Genomic DNA, 21154 nt, shown 5'->3' on the forward strand with positions numbered 1-21154 from the left:
ATCTCTCTCCTCTCTCTCTCCCCCCCCCATATCTCTCTCTCTCTCCCCCCCCCATATCTCTCTCTCTCTCCCCCCCCATATCTCTCTCTCTCTCCCCCCCATATCTCTCTCTCTCTCTCTCCCCCCCATATCTCTCTCTCTCTCTCCCCCCCATATCTCTCTCTCTCTCTCCCCCCCATATCTCTCTCTCTCTCTCTCCCCCCCATATCTCTCTCTCTCTCTCTCCCCCCCATATCTCTCTCTCTCTCTCTCCCCCCATATCTCTCTCTCTCTCTCTCCCCCCCATATCTCTCTCTCTCTCTCTCTCTCTCTCCCCCATATCTCTCTCTCTCTCCCCCCCATATCTCTCTCTCTCTCTCCCCCCCATATCTCTCTCTCTCTCTCTCTCTCTCCCCCATATCTCTCTCTCTCTCTCTCTCCCCCCCATATCTCTCTCTCTCTCTCTCCCCCCATATCTCTCTCTCTCTCTCTCTCCCCCCCATATCTCTCTCTCTCTCTCTCTCCCCCCCATATCTCTCTCTCTCTCTCTCTCTCCCCCCCCATATCTCTCTCTCTCTCTCTCTCCCCCCCATATCTCTCTCTCTCTCTCTCTCCCCCCCATATCTCTCTCTCTCTCTCTCCCCCCCATATCTCTCTCTCTCTCTCTCTCTCCCCCATATCTCTCTCTCTCTCTCTCTCTCCCCCCCATATCTCTCTCTCTCTCTCTCTCTCTCTCCCCCCCATATCTCTCTCTCTCTCTCTCTCTCCCCCCCATATCTCTCTCTCTCTCTCCCCCCCATATCTCTCTCTCTCTCTCCCCCCCATATCTCTCTCTCTCTCTCCCCCCCATATCTCTCTCTCTCTCTCCCCCCCATATCTCTCTCTCTCTCTCCCCCCCATATCTCTCTCTCTCTCTCCCCCCCATATCTCTCTCTCTCTCTCTCCCCCCCATATCTCTCTCTCTCTCTCTCCCCCCCATATCTCTCTCTCTCTCTCCCCCCCATATCTCTCTCTCTCTCTCTCCCCCCCATATCTCTCTCTCCCCCCCATATCTCTCTCTCCCCCCCATATCTCTCTCCCCCCCCCATATCTCTCTCCCCCCCCATATCTCTCTCCCCCCCCATATCTCTCTCCCCCCCCCATATCTCTCTCTCCCCCCCATATCTCTCTCTCCCCCCCATATCTCTCTCTCCCCCCCATATCTCTCTCTCTCTCTCCCTCCCCTATCTCTCTCTCTCTCTCTCCCCCCCCATATCTCTCTCTCTCTCTCTCCCTCCCCTATCTCTCTCTCTCTCTCCCTCCCCTATCTCTCTCTCTCTCTCCCTCCCCTATCTCTCTCTCTCTCCCTCCCCTATCTCTCTCTCTCCCCCCCCATATCTCTCTCTCTCCCCCCCCCATATATCTCTCTCTCCCCCCCCCATATCTCTCTCTCTCTCCCCCCCCATATCTCTCTCTCTCCCCATATCTCTCTCTCTCCCTCCCCAATATCTCTCTCTCTCCCCCCGAATCTCTCTCTTCCCCGTCCCCCTGCAATCTCTCTCCCCCTCCCCCCCAATCTCTCTCCCACTCCCCGTCCCCCCTCCCCCTCAATCTCTCTCTCCCACTCCCCCCCAATCTCTCTCCCACTCCCCCTCCCCCCCAATCTCTCTCCCCCACTCCCATTCCCCCCCCAATCTCTCTCCCCCACTCCCCCTCACCCCCAATCTCTCTCCCCCACTCCCCCTCCCCCCCCATCTCTCTCCCCCACTCCCCCTCCCCCCCCATCTCTCTCCCCCACTCCCCCTCCCCCCAATCTCTCTCCCCCACTCCCCCTCCCCCAATCTCTCTCCCCCACCCCCACGCCCCCCCAATCTCTCTCCCCCACTCCCCCTCCCCCATCTCTCTCTCCCACTCCCCCTCCCCCTCAATTTCTCTCCCCCACTCCCCCTCCCCCCAATCTCTCTCCCCCATTCCCCCCCCAATTTCTCTCCCCCATTCCAATTCCCCCCCCAATCTCTCTCCCCCATTCCCATTCCCCCCCCAATCTCTCTCCCCCATTCCCATTCCCCCCCCAATCTCTCTCCCCCACTCCACCTCCCCCCCAATCTCTCTCCCCCACTCCCCCTCCCCCCAATCACTCTCTTCCCCCGCCCGCTCCCCCAATCGCTCCCTCCCCATCTCTCCCTCCCCCTCCCCCCAATCTCTCCCTCGCCCACCTCCCCCCCAATCTCTCCCTTCCCCCTCCCCCCCAATCTCTCCCTCCCCCACCCCCTCAATCTCTCTGAACTCCCCTCCCCTATCAATCTCAAGCCCCCTCCCCTCCCCCATTTCTCTCTACACCACCCTCCCCCCATCTCTCTCTACCCCACCCCCTCCCCCATTTCTCTCTAACCCCTACATCCCCCATCTCTCTCTACCACTACACACCCCATCTCTCTCTACCCCCCTACACACCCCATCTCTCTCTAGCCCCCCTCCCCTACCCCCCCTTCTCCCCCCTCCCCCTTCTGCCCCCACTCCACCTCCCTACTCTCTCCCCACTTCCCCCTCTCCTCTCCCTCTCCTCCCTTCCCCCTCTCCGCCCCTTCCCCCTCTCCCTCTCTCCCCCTTCTCCCTCTCCCCATTCCCCCCTCCTCTCTCCCCTTCCCCCTCCCTCTACCCCTCTCTCCCCTTCCCCCTCCCTCTCCCCCCTTCCCCCTCCCTCTCCCCCCTTCCCCCTCCCTCTCCCCCCTTCCCCCTCCCTCTCCCCCCTCTCTCCCTCCCCCCGCCTTCTCCCCTTCCCCCTCTCCCACCTCTCCCCCCACTCTCTCCCCTTCCCCCTCTTCCCCCACCTCTCCCCCGCTCTCTCCCCTTCCCCCTCCCTCCCGACTTTCTGCCCCCTTCCCCCTCTCTCCCCCCCAACTCTCCCGCCACCCCCCTCTCTCCCCCCTCTCCCCTTCCCCCTCTCTCCTCCCTCCCCGCTTCCCCCTCTCTCCCCCTCCCCCTCTCACCCCTCCTTCCCTCTCTCTCCCTTCCCTCTCCCCCTTCCCCCTCTCTCCCTTCCCTCACCCCCCTTCCTCCTCTCCCCTCTACCTCTCTCCCTCTCTCCTCTTCCCCCTCTCTCCCCCTTCCCTCTCCCCTCTCATCCCCTCCTCTCCCCTCTCGCCCTCCCGTCACCCCTCCCCCCTCCCTCCACCACTTCCCTCCCTGTACCCCCCTCCCCCTCCTGTCCTCCCCTCCCCCTTCCCTCCCTCCCGTCACCCCTCCCCCCTCCCCTCCCTCCACCACTTCCCTCCCTGTACCCCCCTCCCCCTCCTGTCCTCCCCTCCCCCTGTGCCCCCTCGTCCCCCGTTCCCCCTCTCCCTCCCCCCACCCATCCCCCTCTCCTCCCCCCACTGTCCCCACTCCCTCCCTCCCGTCCACCCACTGTCCGTCCCTCCTTCCCTCCCCCCTCCTTCCTACCACCCTCCCTCCGTCCCTCCCTCCCTCCACCCCCCCATCCGTCACTCCCTCCCTCCCCCTCCCCTCCGTCCCTCCCCCCTCCCTGTCCCCCCTCCTTTCCCCATGCGTCCCTCCCTCCCTCCCCCCTCCCTGTCCCCCCTCCTTCCCCCCTGCATCCCTCCCTCCCTCCCCCCTCCCCCAACCCTGTGCCCCCTCCCCCAACCCTGTGCCCCCTCCTCCCCCCCGCGTCCCTCCCTCCCCCCTCCTTCCCCCTGCGTCCCTCCCTCCCTCCCCGTCCCCCCTCCTTCCCCCCTGCGTCCCTCCCTCCCTCCCTCTTCCCCCCCGTACCCCCTAATCTCCCCCTTCCCCCCTGATCTCCCCCATATCTCCCCTAATCTCCCCCATCGCCCCTTATCTCCCCCCGTCCCCCACTATCTCCCCCTTCCCCCCGTCCTCCACTAATCTCCCCCTTCCCCCCTGTATCGCCCCCTTCCCCCCTGTATCTCCCCCATCCCCCCCATCTCCCCCCGACCCCCCTTATCTCCCCCTTCCCCCCGTCCTCCACTAATCTCCCCCTTCCCCCATGTATCTCCCCCTCCCCCTCCCCCCCGTATCTCCCCCTTCCCCCCGTATCTCCCCCCGTCCCCCCAATCTCCCCCTGTCCCCCCTAATCTCCTCCTTCCCCCGTTCCTCCCTTATCTCCCCCTTCCCCGTCCCCCCTTATCTCCCCCCCAGTCCCCCCCTTATCTCCCCCCCAGTCCCCCCCTTATCTCCCCCCATCCTCCCCCCTTATCTCCCCCCCGTCCCCACCCTAATCTCCCCCTTCCCTCCGTCCCCCGCTAATCTCCCCCCGTCCCCCCCTTATCTCCCCCCATACCCCCCTTATCTCCTCCCTGTCCCCCGTATCTCCCCCCGTATCTCCCCCCCTTATCTACCCCCCCGTCCTTCCACCCTTATCTTCCCCCCCCCCCCCCCCCCCCCGGTCCTCCCCCACCCTTATCTCCCCCCCCCCCCCCACTTATCTCCCCCCCCCCCCCCCCACTTATCTCCCCCCGTCCCCGTATCTCTCTCTCCCCGATCTCTCTCCCGCCCTCAGTGACCCTGAGGAATGCCCAGGTCCTTCTCCACTATTCCACCCCCAGAATCTCATCTTCCCTGACTAAGGCTCCCCCTCAGTATTTCCCTGACTCCATTCCCATCCCCTTCCCTCTTCCGCTTCTTCCGTGGTCTCTCTCTCCTCCCCCAGCCTCTCTCTTCCTTTTTCTCACCTTATTTCGGTGACGCAGTTCTTCACCGAGCTGCGGCCATTAGCAACAGCGAGAGAAGAAGCAGGCTACGGCAGATTGGGTTGTAGATGGTGTTTTCTTTTAAACAGTGGCAGTTTTACCTTATTTTTGCTGCTCGGGTCTTTGGATATTTCCCAGTTTATCTGGAGCGGACCCAATGGGAAAATCCCCCCCTTGGCAAATGGGCTGCACTAGTTCCCCCTCCCAGAAATGGGCTGGTCCACTTCACCCCTCCCGCATGCGGAATGAGCTGGTCCGCAGGCAGTTCCAAGATGGCGGCACGTTGCCTGGTGGCCTCACTGGTGAAGGGGCGGCTCGGACAGGTCAGCGGGTTAAAGTGTAATCAGCCAGGGCTATCCTGAGGATTGTCAGTACTGCAGTGCGGATTTTATTTTAGCTTCTGATCAGTTAATATGATTGTTGTAGGTCACTGCAAGGCGTCAAGGTTATTCTGCTTGTTATATAAGTGCTGATATTTGTTACTGGCTATATTGGTCATTGTAATCAACGAGAGTTATATTAGTGCTCTGTTTTACTTGGAGGTCTGTCTTATGTTAGTCCTAAAATTCTGTTGTAACCACTGAGAGTATTTTAGTAATGTTAATTACTGGGGATGGGATGGGTGGCCGCAGATCTCACCTGAGAGTCCATCTAGAAATGGCAGCTGTAGGTAACTCTCCCATCCTGGGTCAGAAGGTGACACTTCAGAGCAGTACTGAGGGAGTGTTGCACTTTTGGAGGTGATAACTTTCACATATGATGCTGAATTGAGGCCCCTTTTGTTCCCTTCGCTGTGTGTAAATTGGCTGCCACATTTGCTCTACATTTGCTCTACATTACATCAGGCTTTCTTCCTTCATTGGCTGTAAAACACTTTGGGACTTCCTGAGGACATACAAGCCACTATAGAAATATAAGCCTTTCTTTACTGAGGGTATGTGTTTAAACAGATCAGTGTGACCTATCAGTTAAAACACTGACCAGTTACGGTGGGGGGGGGGGGGGTCACTGGTTATGCTGGTCAATTTGACCCATTGAGCTAGTTAGTATAATTTATGAAAAAGTTGGTTGTGTAACTGGTCATAGTAATGCCTGCAGGGCTGTAATAATTCAAGAAGGTACCAGCTAGCATTTAACTAGTGATTGTAGTTAATGGTTATTGAGTACAGGCCCACTCTGATAAGCCAGTTAAAATCTCTGTTGTCAGTTATTTATTTAATAGGACCTCTGCAATAGTTATACCAAAAATCCAGTGACTAATTCATGAATTAATACTGTGGAGTGGATGAGTAGCTGTTTGTAAAATCAGGAATAGAAAGTAACAAGGGCCATGAGCTCTGAACTTTGGGAGTGAATTTGCCTGGGTGAAGTTTAGAAGGAGGAGGTTTACAAAATAACATGTTGAGACAAACGGTGGTAGGTCAGAATTGCAGTTTGTAAATTCAGCAGGAGTCATAATGTCACTGCACTCGTCATACAGAGGCCCAGTCTAATGCTGTGGGGGCATAAATTTGAATTCAGTTAATCTGGAATAATTAATAAATCTGGAATATAAAGCTAGGATCAGTGATGGTGACCATGACAGCTATCATCAGTTGTTGTAAAAACCTATCTGGTTCACTGATGTCCTTTAGGGAAGGAAATCTGCCGTCCTTACCTGGTCTGGCCTACATGTGACCCCAGCCCCAAAACAATGTGATTGACTCTTAACTGCCCTCTGAAATGGCCTAGCAATCCAGTCATTTAAGGGTAATTTCTTATCGTGTCCACGGACAGTCTATACATGGCCCAGCCAGAACTGGACACTTTTTTGCGCCTTGTTGTTGAATTCGGCAAGATCTGCAACAGTGCAGGGTTCCTCCAGTGATAGACATTGCAGGAGATGTTGCATAGTCTGTGGCTCAGTTCCACATTCACAAGTTGTCGGGCAGGTTGTATATCCCCATTTGCTTAGTGACACCTTTGAACGACCTACACCAGTCCTAAGTCTGTTAAGGCACTTCCAGGTTGCCCAGTTGCAATTAGCTCCTGGGGGAAGGCTTTCATCTGGTAGAATTTCCATCGCTGGGGGTTGTTCGAGACTGGCGAGCCGGTCTTTCCATAAGGTGATGCGGGCTTCAGATGGGGTTGATTGTAATGGAACAACACTGTTCATGAAGCTCTTCCTTGACTTTAGGCGGCTGGGTATAGGTGTATGACCATTAGATGTTGTCTGATGTTTGACGGAGTCACTCTTTCTTGCTGGCTACTGTTCTTCTTATAACAGGGGGAGCGATACCCGCCAGGATATATAGGTTGCTGGTGTTTGTTGGTTTTAAACAACCTGTGATAAGTTGGCAGCTTGCATTCAGAATGGCATTCATCTTCTTAGCATGAGTAGATCTTTCCCATGCAGGGCAGGCGTACTCGGCATTGGAATAGCAAAGAGTAAGTACACTGGTTTGCCATGTTTGTGAGCTTGCTCCCCATTTTGCATTAGTGAGGTTATTCAGGATGTTGTTTCATGCACTCACTTTTGCCTTTGTCTTTTCGATGTGGTTCTTGAAGGTGAGGCATCTGTCAAGGGTGACTCCTAAGTAGATAGGGTGCTCGCAATGCGTCAGTGTTGCTCCACACCAGGTTACTTTAAACTGGCACAAAACAAAAACAGAATTACCTGGAAAAACTCAGCAGGTCTGGCAGCATCGGCGGAGAAGAAAAGAGTTGACGTTTCGAGTCCTCATGACCCTTCGACAGAACTGAACTGGCGTTTGGCTTCACGGTTTCTGAGGCGGAATGCACAAACTTGCATCTTTGATGGGTTTGCATGAAGGTGGTTTTCTTCATAGTAGGATGTTAGTCCCTCCAAGGCCTCAGAAAGCGTTTTCTCCATGGTGTTAAAATCAGTGCTTTGGGCAGTGACATATAAGTCATCAGCATATATAAAATGGCGTGTGACACTGTCTATAGGTTGGTCATTCGTGTAGACGTTGTACAGCAGCAGTGCAAGCACGCTTCCCTGAAGAAGACCATTCTTCTGAATACGCCACCTGCTGCGCTTCCCATCTAGTTCAACATTGAACTGGTGATTCTGAAGCATGCTTTCTAACAGCTCTGTTAAGTGAATATCTTTTGTCATCTCTAGGATCTTGCAGAGGAGACATCTGTGGTTCACTGTATCGTATGCTGCTGACAGGTGTACAAAAACAGCACCTGTTATCATCCCTTGTTTAAGGGTAATTGGGGATAGGTAACAAATGCTGGTCCTGCCACCGACACCCACATCCCATGAAAGAATAAAGAAATAAATAGTTGAGCAGCATATCAGTAGACTTTAAAAAGGTGATTTTTCAACAAGATGGAGATGTCATATTTTTACCAAAGGCTCTATAGGATAATTGATTCCTGCTCCAATGTCATGTTGGTCAGGGAGAGAATCAATAATAACAATGGCACCCCTCCATCTTGGTAGACGATGGACTGCTCCCAGGGTACTTGTCATTTCTGTGTTGGACATCGTCTGTTGTGGCTGTAGAGACTGATTTGTGAGTGGCAGTCCGTTCTGCAGCTGGCACAGATGAATAGCGGCAAAATACTGCAGATGCTGAAAATATGAAACGGAAACAAAAAGTGCTGGAAAAACCCATCAGGTCTGTTAGCATCTGTGGAGAGAGAGACACAGAGATAATGTTGCGAGTCTGTATGACTCTTCTTGAGATCTGAAGATAGTGTTGGTCTGAGGTCAACTGATGTTTTTTCCTTTCAGCGCATTAGATTTAGAGCATCATGCGCCTGTTGATTTGTGCTGAACACAAACTGGCAACTGGATTTTTTGTGATTAAGGTGGCGCAGTAATTAGCACACAAGTAGGTCATTTGACCTATTGTGTCTGTGTCTATTCGGCGATTCCTTCTCAGCAGAGAAGGTTAAGGGGAGATTTAATCAAGATGTTCAAAATTATGATAGTGTAAATAAGGAGAAACTTTTCCACTGGCAGGAGAGCTGGTAACCAGAAGACACATATTTAAGATGATTGGGAAAATGACCCAAAATGAGATGAGGTTTTTTTTAAAATGCACCTAGTTGTTATGACCTGGAATGCGCTGCCTTGGAAGCAAGTCAAATAGTAACTTTCAAAAGGAAATTTGATATATACTTGACAAGGAAAAGGTTGATGGGCTATAGGGAAAGGGAGGGGATTAGGCTTAATTGGATAGCTCTATCAAAGAGCTGACATTATACCTTGTAAGGATTTGTTTTCAGAGTCTGTACCTCAAATCCTGCAATGTTAAATGGAAAATAAATTACACTTTCAATCCTCCTTTGTTTTTGCATTAAATTTCACCTGTCTATCTCTGTCCTCCTTGCTATTCTCACTATTTACTACATTTCCAACTTTCCAGTCATCTTCAGACTCTGAAATTATGCCCAACATGCCCAAGTCCAGATCATTAATATGTATCAGAGCCAACAATGATCCTTGGGGCCAAATTTGATTCTGTCATTGACCCTACAGCTCCATAATTCCTTTCTAACAGTGTAAGAGTATCTTTGATCAATACTGCCACTCTGCCCCCATTCCTTTTTTCCTTCCCTATCTTTCCTGATTAATATATAGCCAGGAATATTTAGTGCCTATTCCTCCCCTTGTTTGACCCAGGTCTCCATTGTCATTATATCATAATCCATTGTGGCTACTTTTACCTGCAGCTCACCAACTTTATCTATCACACCCAGTACCTTATGCACATTCGCTCCGAATCCATATTAGTTTCCTTTGCATTTCCTACCAGTCGGATACCTCCTATTCCTGAGCAAATGTACTGTCAGAAGCAACGCATTTCTCCCATTTCTATTGGTTCAGATGGGCATTAAAAGATTTGTTGCCATTTTTGGAAGAAGAGCAAGGAATTTTCCTGATGCTGTGTTCAGCATTGTTTCCTAGGTTTACCTCTGTCACAGTCATATAAAATGTCATTTGTGACTTTGATAAGTGCCATTCCGGTACTCTGGCAGGAGCGGAAACTTAATTGGAGGGATTCAAACATAGCATTCTGGAAAAGATGGGAAGGGATTTGGGAGGCGACAACAAGTTCAAGGATTTTGGAGAGGAAACAATCATTTGGCTTTCTGGATCCAAAATGGTCACTGTCCCTCCTTGTAAGAGTGTTACTGCACTTCAAAGTAATTGATTATAATGAAAGCACTTTGAGAGATTCCAGTGTTGATCAGGTCCCCCTCCAAGTCACTCACCATCCTGACTTGGAAATATATCGCTGTTCCTTCACTGTTGCTGGATCAAAATCCTGGAACAACCTTCCTAACAACACTGTGGGTGTACCTACACCACATAGACTGCATCTGTTCAAGAAGGCAGCTCACTACCACCTTCTCAAGGGCAACTAAGGATGGTCAATAAATGCTGGCCCATTCATAACCATGAATGAATTTAAAAAAGGCACTGCATGAAGACACATCTCTTCCGCTCTACTTTTTTTTTTGGAAAAGTTTGTGAGATCACTTTTTCTGGCATCTTAAAATGTGCCTCCACTTGTGACAGCTATATAAGACCTATCATTTCTAATTAATTGAGTTTTGTATTTTTACAGGTTCCTGCAGTGTTTCAAACTGCAGCTCACAGATTCCACTTTGCCGTCAATGGGAAACATAACAAAAATGCAACCAAAGTTTCAAATGCAGTAAGTAAAGATCCTTAAAATGCAAACCTCAAGTCTCTTATTGTATCTGTTACTCAGATTTCTGAGATTACTTGCATTACTTGATGCCTAGCACTAAGAGAAAATTCCAACAAGTATCCAAATGCATCCAGTTAATTTTTGTGCTACTGCACCAAATATTTGTTGATGTTTTCTTAATTTCAAAACCATGCAATTTTAAAGCCTGCTGCTTTTTAGTAAGAGCCTTTTTTCAGTTTAATGGTTTCAGTCTTTGCGTATTGGAAAATGGGTCATGCTACAGAGAAAAAAAAACTTGGTCCCACCAAACAATGATACTGGGAAATCATTGGATTCGTAAGGGTCAAAATGTTGCCCAATGGGGAAACATTGGGTGTCAACATTCAGGAGACATGAAACCCCCAGAGTCAGGGGTGTGAATGAGGGTTGACGGGAGGATTCTGCTCCATGAACCCCACTGCTGCCATCTGGGTAGTGGCAGAGAAGCAGTAGGCTGGATTTTGGGAGTAGCCATAGCTACTAATCAGAGCAGCAATGCACAAGGTCAGTTATTGGGCCTTTGAACAGAGGCAGCAAATACGAGCAAGAGAAAGATGATATTTCCTGAGAAGTTACCTACTACGGTGATATAAAGGAAATGAAAATGGAGAGAGATGTAAAATGGACCGTCAACTCACTATCACCTGTTCTACACTATCACACAAAGATCTGCCCCATTAATTCATAAAACGAGTGCTTAACTTATATTTTATTTCTAATATTAATGATATTGAACTAACACTTGTACATTATGTTTCACAATAAATTTGCACATTTATATAATTTTAAATGGATTTGTTACTGGTATATCTTAAAATATCAACCCCATGTTTTTCTTCCAGTGGAGGCTTCCATACTAATTGCATCCACAATGTTATAACATAAGGGGGAAAGGGAATAAGTAGTCTCTAGTATGCCTTCAGTTCATAATTTTAAGGTTGCAAGTTACCATTCCATCTTTTACCTACCTTTCCTCTACAAATATCTTGAATGCCTTCCAAATCTCTTCCCAGCTTTCCCAGAACTGTTTGAATTCCTCCAATGAGGTTTCTGTCGGCCACAGTACCGAAATGGCACTTTTTCACAAATGGCATTTTATATGGCTGTGACGAAGGTAAACTTTCCCTTCACATCCTTCTCAACCTGAACAAGCTTTGAAATGGTTGACCAACCATCCACCTTCAATCCCTCTCCACTGTTGTCCAGCTGGGTGGGACTGCTCTCACATGGTTCCAGTCTTACCTATCTAATTGTAGCCAGAGAATCACTTGCAATGGGTTCTCTTCCTGCTCCTGCACCGTTACCTCTGGTGTCCCTCAACGATTTAGCCTTGGTCCCCTCCTAGTTCTCATCTACGTGCTGCACACTCGGCAACATTATCCCAAGGCTCAACATTAGTTTTCATATGTAAATTGACAACACCTAGTTCCACCTCACCACTACTTCTCCCAGCTCTTCCACTGTTGTTAAATTATCTGACTACTTATCTGACATCCAGTCCTAGACAATAGAAATTTCCTCCAATTAAATATCTGGAAAATTGAAGCCATTGTTTCCAGTTTCTCATCCAAACTGCATTCCCGAACTATTGACTTCACCCATCTCCCTGGCAACAGTCTGAGATTAAAGCCAATCTGTTTGCAACCTTGGTGTTACATTTGATCCTGAGATGAGCTTCCTGCCTCATGTGACCTTAGTGTCAATACTAAGACCATCTATTTCCACCTCTGCAACATTGCCAGACTTCATGCCTGCCTCGGCTCATTTGCTGAAACCCTCATTGATACCTTTGTTGCCTCTAGACTCGACTATTCCAATGCACTTCTGGCTGGTGTCTCACGTTCTACCCTCTGTAAACTTGGGGCCATTCAAACCCCTGCTGCCAGTGTATTAACTCTCAGCAGGTTCCATTTCTCCTTCCTTTATCACCACTGTGTTCACTGACCTACATTGGCTGCCCATCAAGCAACATCTTGATTTTAAGATTCTTGACCTTGTTTTCAAATTCCTCCATGGCCTTGTCTCTCCCAATCTTCAATCTCTTCCACCCACACAACTATCCGTGTTACCTGTGCTTCATTAATTTTCCCCTTTGTGCATTTCTCAATTTTAATTGCACCAGCATTAGTGGTTGTGCCTTCAATGTCTTGGCCCCAAACTCTGGAATACCCTCCCTACACCTCTCTGCCTCACTTTCTTCTTTCAGACATGCCTTAAAACCTCTTTGACCAAGCTTTTGATCATGTGACCTAATATCACCTATTTGGCTCAGTGTCATAGTTTGTTTTATAATGCTTCTGGATCGTTCATTGTGTTAAAGGTGCTGTATAAATATAGGTTCATGTAGTTTTGTGCACCAGTGAACATATTTGTTGTGTCTCTGATCCTTTATTTTTAAAGTCTCTGCCATTGCATTTGGTAACCACAATGTGTCTGTGTCTTGCTTCCCTATTACAGATCTCCACTCAGTACCCAGTGGTTGATCATGAGTTTGATGCGGTAGTGGTCGGAGCCGGTGGTGCTGGTTTACGAGCAGCTTTCGGTTTGTCCGAGGCTGGTTTCAACACTGCCTGTGTTACAAAACTCTTTCCTACCAGATCTCACACAGTCGCTGCTCAGGTGAGAAGCACTAACGTTCTTTCCATGTGTTACAAATAAATGTTTTCTGATTCATGTTTAAATATGAACGGTTGTACCGACTAGATTGCTCCCATGGTCATTGTGATTGAGCAGTGTGATTGAGGATCATGAGGGCCATTCAGAATGAGAATAGCTGGGGTCGGAGGTAGGTGCCAGGTGTCAGGGGATGTGGTTGGAGTCAGTGCTAAGAGATCCAGTAGGAAATGTGGCTGGGCAACGAGTGGCTAGGCCTGGTGCTAAGTGATGCAGTTGTGGCAAGGGCCGGCACTAGGCTATGTGACTTAGTTCAGTGCTAGGGGATGTGGCTGGGAACTCTGTTAGGGGACCTGGTTGCGGCAGGTGTTAAAGAACGTTGTTGGGAAAGCTGCAGCTGTGGCCGGCACTAGGGGGTGTACGCATGCAAGATTCCACATGCAACAATAGGATTAATGGCCAGGTAATGTTTTGTTTGAGAGATGAATATTGGCCAGGTCATTAGGTGAATTCTGCTCTTCCTCAAATAAAATCATGGACTCTTTTTAAATCCGTCTGCATGGCAAGATAGGGACTAGGTTTAATATCTCTTCAGGAAATGGCATCTTTGACAACATAGCACTCCTTCGGTACTGCACAGAATTTTGTGATCAAGTCTCTGGCGTCAGACGGAAACCCACAAGATTCTGTTGCAGGCAAAATTGCTGTATTTGAGCAAAGGATGGCACTGTGTGTATACAAGAACAGCTTCAGATAATAGGTCCATTGAGGTATATGAAAACTGCAGTGTTGCAGATTTTGGAGATCATGCACAAGGTTGAATGTAGACTGTAGTTGTGCATGAGTTGGGATGCAAAGCTGGAAATTTGGCAACAGCTGGGTAGACACTGAATATTCTGCACAGAATACAGTACAAAACTCCAAATTGTGAACTTGAGATAACCCTAGCACTAAAATTGTAGAACAAATCCTTACAAGGTATAATGTCAGCTCTTTGATAGAGCTATCCAATTAGGCCCAATCCCCCTCCTTTTCCCTATAGCCCATGAACATTTTCCTTGTCAAGTATATATCAAATTCCCTTTGAAAGTTACTATTTGACTTGCTTCCACCACCCTTTCAGGCAGTGCATTCCAGGTCATCATAACTAGGTGCATTTAAAAAAAACCTCATTTCATTTTGGGTCCTTTTCTCAATGTGTGTAAGAGAGACTTAATTGGATTAAAGGCAGCTGGTCTGAAGGCTTTAATGTAAACATGGTAAACATGGGGAAGCTTAGATGTAAGGTTTAAAAGGACATGTGCATTTTTAAATAAACCAGACTAGATTGTTTTCAAAACGAGGGTGAAATGTGTCACCTAGCCAGGTGAAGTTTTGAAGTTTAGAAACAGTTTATTTTTCCCAAAGATTACAGGTAAAACTTAGTGCTATGAGAGATTTTCTTATCAAAAAGATAAAGTCCAAAGACAAATGGGAATTTGCATTCAAAGGGGAAAATATGTATAAAGGAGCGAAGGCTGTGTGTAAAGGTAAGCATTTTTAAGATCTAACAAGTTTGTAAAGCCTTCCACATCTATGCTTCAAGCTGCTGTTTTCAAAGAGCTGAAGTTAAGAAAACTCAGTTTGAATTTGACTGGTTCAGGATATCGTGTCACCTTGCCTGGGTCTTTTAAAATGTGTGTGCCTTAACAAAAGTGTAATTGGGAGTCAGATTAAATAGGGGATTTAGAAGTTATAATAGTAATTCGTAGACATATGTAGGTGCTTAAAATCATTTCTCTTATTAATAAATGTTTAATCTAGTTTGTAAAATCCTATAAGACTTGGTGTTCTTATTACTACTGAATTCAAGGCACGCATCTCAAAGTTTATACAAATTGCAAAACAAGTTGTGGCAGCTGTTTCAAGTTTCCCTTTGGGATTTGAACAACTCCGCATTTACCATCGGCTGTGCCATAACAAACTCCATGGATAGCAGAGGTGAGGGATGTTGTTTGTAGGATGGAATGTAGAGCTGCCAATTTTGGGGTGTAGATTGTCTATCTTGTAGAATAGAACTGTGTACAGATCCAGTTACAGCTGAGGAAGTGTATCTGTTGCACTGCAAAACTATAACCTCCAGTTCTTACAATAACTGAAATATATGCAATTAATACTGGTTAGACTGTTGTGTTTCTTAAGAATAGAACAGCATCAAGGATACATGGATAAAATGTAATTGTAAATCAAATGCACAACATTTATATGTGTAGTACAGATTTAATGCTTAGTGACAAGATAAGTGAATATTTTAACCTGTGAATGAAACATTGAAAACTCTTAAAGATGGGAATGACTTAGTTGCTAATTCAATACTAACGAGATGTCAGCCTTGGCTTACTGGTAGCATTCTCATCTCTGAGTTAAAGTTCGGGGGTTCAAGATCCATTCCAGAGACTCGAGCACATAATCAAGGTGAATACAGCTGTGTGCAGAACCAACAACTAAAACAGATAATCTTGTCATTTATTTCATTGCTATCTGCAACTTGGCTGCCATGTTCCATACAACGCAGCATTGACTAAACGTCAAAAGTACGTAATATTGCACTTCCTGTGGTTGTGAAGGGTGCCATCTAAATGCAAGTCTTTCTTTGCTCTTCGTGCCCTTCCTCTCCTTCATGCTTGCCCTTTCCTCTCTCACTTTTTCTCCCTTTCTGTCTTCATCTTTTGGATGAGACATTATACCAAGGCCCTGTCTGCCCCCTTAGGTGGACATTAAGGATGCTATGACAGTAGTTCAGAGGAGAGGAGTTATCCCTGGTCATCTGACCAATATTTTTCCCTCAGCCAACATCACAGACAACAAGATTATCTGGTCATTGTCACATTGCTGTTCGTGGGAACTTGCTGTGCGCAAATTGGCTGCTGTTTCCTACATTACAATAGTGATTACTCTTCAAAGGTACTTCATTGACTGTAAAGCACTCTGAGACAACTGCTCATATAAGATGCTATATAAATGCAAGACTTTTTTTCTTATTCTAGTATGTTCTCTTGTGTTTGCGTGAGATAGGAGAATGTTTGTTTACAAGGTATTAAAAGAGCATCATTGTATTTGACATTTTTTAAAATCCAGGGGAGACTGATAGATAAGTGATGCCTTTCTTTTAAGGTTATTTCATGAAATGAGCTCGCCAGTTTTAACAATGCTCCTTTGTTCTTCATAATAGCAGTTGATAGCACAACAACAAAGATTGTAATTATCCACATACTTTTATACTATTGTTAATCATGATTATTATCAAAAATTGATTCTGGTGAGTCAGAAGTTCTCTTCTGAGGTTGAGATTAAGAGCCATCAGTGGGGGAAAAGTCAGAGTTTTACTGCACTGTATACTGCTTGACCTGTGAGTGTTTGATTTGTGTGTTGATGCTAACTATGGGAAGAGTTTGATTTCCTCCAATAATAACCACTGACTGCTACCCAACAAATGAAAAGAAGACTTAAAGAAACATTCTGGTTCTTTTTGCAGGGTGGAATAAATGCTGCACTGAGTAATATGGAGCCTGATGACTGGAGATGGCATTTTTATGACACAGTGAAAGGATCTGATTGGCTGGGAGATCAAGATGCAATACACTATATGACCGAACAAGCACCAGCTGCTGTCATTGAGGTATGATGGCAAGAGAAGATGTTTAAACACCAGGTATTCTGGATGATGGAATGTCTATATTCTCCTTCTGACAGCAGTCAAAGTCCTTATTGAATTGAATTTGAACCTTTTCAACCAAATTTTGATGAGTGTCAGTCCACAGCATGAAATTAACCATATTATCATTAATTGACTGACTTGGGGGCGTAAGGATGCCATATTTGTGAGTAGCAATTCTTGCAAGTTTTCACTAGATGTTCGAATGATTTTTAATGTCTGTCCATCTTTGCTGTAATTTATTCAAAAAACCTCACCTCAGTGCATTTCCTGTCAACTTTATCCCCATTAATGGAAACCACACATCAGGAGCAGAGAACATTGTGGGAAAAGTGACTTGCAATTATCTGACTTAAAAGATCAGGGCTGGTGGAGCCTAAACCCTTTCCTGGAAGACGGAACTATTGACAAATGTTGTTTTGTATTTCCTTTTGCCTTCACACCAGCTGGAAAACTATGGAATGCCATTCAGTAGGACAGAGGAAGGCAAGATTTACCAACGTGCATTTGGTGGACAAAGCCTACAGTTTGGAAAAGGGGGACAGGCTCATCGCTGCTGTTGTGTTGCAGACCGGACTGGACACTCTTTGTTGCATACGCTTTACGGCAGGGTAAGAAATGTTCATGATGTCAGTCAACATCTGTAGAGTAGTGGGATAAGTTAACATCTTTGGGTGTTGATCGTTCATCAGAAAATTAAGATTAAGTTCTGTACATGTAAATATGAATTTTTATTTTGCCTTCTCAATAACAGCAACTTGTATTTCTATATCATCTTTAATGTAGTAACATGTTCCAAGGCACTTCACAGGAGAGTTAACAAACAAGATTTCACACCAAGCCACGTAATGAGATATTAGGGCATCTTGGTCAATGAGGTAGATTTTGAGGTGCATCTTAAAGGAGGAAAGAGGCAGAGAGGTTTGGTGGGGGAATTCCAGAGCTTTAGGGCCAGGGCAGCTGAAGACACTACTGCCGATGATGGTGCAATTAAAATTAAGACACGTTCACACAGCAGACTGCGTGTGGTGAATGACAAACAGAAACAGTTCCTCTGGCAAAAGGAATAAAGTACAAAACTGGTATCAAGCCAAAAGTCATATCATTGGATAACTGGTTAAATAACTCTGCTGCAGTGAGGAAAGTTGGTGTTAGTGCAAAATTAGCTTGAGAATAAAAGGAGGAGGGAATATGCCCTGAAGCAGATGCCCAAGACCAAATGCGCCATGAGAGCAGGGATTAGCCAATGGCCCGACCTTGACAAACATGTTTTGGAATGAGTTCTCGAAAATCATCAGAATGGATACATCATCACCAGAAATGCAATGCATAGACACACACTTAATTGGGCCAAATCAAACCCTGAGTCCAGCAGTGATTTCAGACCAACTGCCAGCTGAAGTAGCTACTTTATGGAATGAAAATGTCTAGTGTTGCAGCAGAATATCAAGATTGCTCAGAAATTACCAAAAGACCTCTACCAAAATTACCAGTTTCCAGCGATGATTTTTCAGACAGCAGCAAAAACAAAAACCCATTATGTTACAAAGGCAACATGGATGAAACGCCATTGAATTTCAATATGGTCGGCAACTGAACTGTGGAGTGGAAAGATTTGAAAACAGATTTGGGGAAAACTACAGGACATGAGAAGACTGGATTCACGGTGTTACTAATCTACATGGCCGATGGAATGAAATTAAAACCTATGTAATTTTCAAGATAAAACCGTGTGAAAATCAAGTTCTTTGCAGAAGTTTTTGTGCATGTCCATGATGATGATTGGATGGGTGAGGATGGAGTTAAGTTATGAAATGATAATGTGTGAAATAGGCATCCCAGTGGCCTACACAAATAATGCAACTTATTAGAGAGTGGGACATGTTCAGATTCCATATAACTGTTGAGATCAAGATGCACTTGTAAAGAAATAACAGCCAAATTGCAGTTATGTCAGAGGGTCTAATATCCCTAGTTCAACCTTTGACCGTGTGCCTCAACAAGCCAATCAAGGATCATGTTTGTGCCGAGTGGAATAGATGGATGGATAACGGAGAGAAAAAAACCTTCATGAGTGGAAATGTGTGTACTGCCACACTTGATGTTTTGTGTGGTTTTGTCATCAAATCATGGTATGATATTAATGTACAAACCACCATGAGATCATTCAAAAAATGCACAATATCCAGTTCAGATGAAGAGGAAGATGATTTGTGGAGGCCAAAAGCACCAAATCTGATCCAGAGTAGGATCCTACAATGATGCCATAACCAAACTTCAGAATGAATTTGATAAACTCTGTTGGATGCCAAAGACAATGAATTTGACAGTTTTTAAAACATTTTGTTTGTAGTTAAAAGATAGCCTTATAGAATTAATTCATTCAGTAGAAGTGCCACATTGATCTCTTAATAATTCAAATTAAATTAAATCAAATTAAATCAATCGTAATGTCTTGACTCTCTCCTCCCAGCTGTATTGATCTTAAAGTCCTGAACCCACCCTCCGGAATCATTTTAATACTTCGACATGTCTCCCTCCAAGACAAATCTTAATATCTCAACACCCTCCACCCCTCCCACATGTCTCTGCACTCCTCTCTGAGATGAATCTTAATATCCACGAGAACTATTTTATGGTCTTAGTATTATAAGCCTCACTTCTCCTGTATTGTTGGAAGCAGCACCAGAAAGGTTTGTGTTTCAGTTCAGGACACACGACAACCTTAAATCGGTTGAATCTGTATGATTGGCCATATACTTGAAACCTCTGTTGTAGTCTCCAGTGGAGATCAGATGTTTTGCTTAAATCATGTTTAAATCCACATGAACACTTGTGCTCCCAATACAAATTAAAGGGTTAAACATTAGCTTATGATATGTGAAAATTGACATCCAGTGTTATAGTTTGATTTTATAAGAAGTTTTGTGGTTTTAAATAACTAAAAAGGAGCAATTTAGAAAAATTAAATGCTGAAGCCACTTGAAACCAGTTCAGATATCACACCAGAGACCTGCAACATATATTGTCCTTGTAAATATCCCCACTGTTCAGTGCAAATGTGCATATCCTTTAACTGCTTGGTAACTCTCCAAACACATTTGCCATGCAGTAATTGCAGTTATGCACAATTTTAACTTGTCTATATTTCTGAGAAAATGCAGCTGTAATGTGTCGTCTTTTTGCTCTTGAATAACCAGAGTTGCTGTAATGTGTTTCTGCAGTCATTGCGGTATGACACCAGCTACTTTGTTGAATACTTTGCCTTGGATCTCCTGATGGAGAATGGAGAATGTCGAGGTGTCATTGCACTGTGCATGGAAGATGGCTCTATTCACCGGTTTAGGGCCAATAATACTGTGCTTGCTACTGGGTAAGAATGGCCATCCTAGATTTCTATCTTGTAGGTGCAAAATTATTCCTAACACATTTGCTTTGTAAGTATACAGCAAGTGCTCCTAAATTGTTCAATTGAAAATTAAAATCTCACCTTACTGCTCGTGTTCTAGTCTCCAAGAGCCCCTCAGCCCACAGGATTGAAACAGATTGGCTTATTTGTTTCCTGCTTGTGGAACTTTGCTGTACAGGTTTGGCTTTTCCATTTCCCTATATGATAGTAGTAACACTTAGGAGTATTTATTGACTGTGAAGTATTTGGAACATGCCGTGGACATGGCAAGATGCTACATAAATTCAAGTTATTTTGCATATTGCTACTGATTCTCCAGATTGGGGAGACAAAATACCAATGCTTGGGAACTAAAAAGCACCAGTGCCATTGGAATGTTGTGCTGCCTTCATTGATTAAAAGTGATTTACGTCTAATAGACTAAAATCATTAAGGAAAAATTATTGGAGCAGGAAAGGTGTTCATAGTAGAACAATGCAACTCAAAATTGAAATCACACCATTCTAACATATACTGAAATTATCCTACAATACTGCAATTGTTTCTTTAAAGGCGAACTCAGCATAAGTAAATCTAGAATTATATTGATTTTTTTCATCAAATTTTAACATGAAACCATGATGAGGGAAGTGTTATGGCATAATTAATTTTTCTTCCAACTTCTCTGCTTAGTACATTATTCCATTCTAACTCATCAACTACCCCACACAGGTGTGTAACTATTACATCGGATTGTATATCCTGATGAGCACTCGATGCACTACATTGAATCAAAAGCAACAAAAAGTTCTAAGTTTGAATCTGTGTTAACTTTTGGTGGCGCATAAAGCAAATTGTATACAGGGGCATGAACGTACAAACATGTAAAAATGTTGGACAGAAAAAAGACCAGTTGGCTGAACTATCCTGTCCCATAGACTTGTGATGCCTCATGCATCAAATCAAGAGACTCCCTATCCCTAGGTGTCATAATCTTCTGGGAGAGGTGTAAATCAGAGGGAATCTGGAAAATTTCTCTCCGATTCCTCTAGGTGATCAAAAAAAGATCCAGGAAACCACA

The 21154-nt window shown here is 45.9% G+C and overlaps 2 protein-coding genes across 3 annotated transcripts in view; one reads left to right on the forward strand and one right to left on the reverse strand.

Annotated features, from left to right (window-relative positions):
• The window catches only part of LOC121278889 (coiled-coil domain-containing protein 127-like), a 28055-nt gene extending 23205 nt beyond the window's left edge, over positions 1-4850 (reverse strand). The window contains exon 1 of one of the 2 annotated variants that reach the window (XM_041189378.1): positions 4766-4850. The gene's annotated coding sequence lies outside the window, so the exon portion shown is untranslated. Of the gene's footprint in view, positions 1-4646 lie in introns of both variants that reach the window. The other variant, XM_041189377.1, reaches the window with a different exon arrangement.
• Positions 4851-4856: 6 nt separating this feature from the next.
• sdha (succinate dehydrogenase complex, subunit A, flavoprotein (Fp)) overlaps positions 4857-21154 on the forward strand; it is a 45205-nt gene continuing 28907 nt past the window's right edge. Inside the window, exons 1-6 of the mRNA XM_041189376.1 lie at positions 4857-4987; positions 10253-10342; positions 12836-12997; positions 16506-16649; positions 17132-17296; positions 19910-20058. Coding sequence (XP_041045310.1) covers positions 4910-4987; positions 10253-10342; positions 12836-12997; positions 16506-16649; positions 17132-17296; positions 19910-20058 — 788 coding nt within the window. The 5' untranslated portion in view covers positions 4857-4909. The remainder of the gene's footprint in view (positions 4988-10252; positions 10343-12835; positions 12998-16505; positions 16650-17131; positions 17297-19909; positions 20059-21154) is intronic.

This window comes from Carcharodon carcharias, chromosome 6 (assembly GCF_017639515.1).
Source record: "Carcharodon carcharias isolate sCarCar2 chromosome 6, sCarCar2.pri, whole genome shotgun sequence".
Taxonomy (NCBI): Eukaryota; Metazoa; Chordata; class Chondrichthyes; order Lamniformes; family Lamnidae; genus Carcharodon; species Carcharodon carcharias.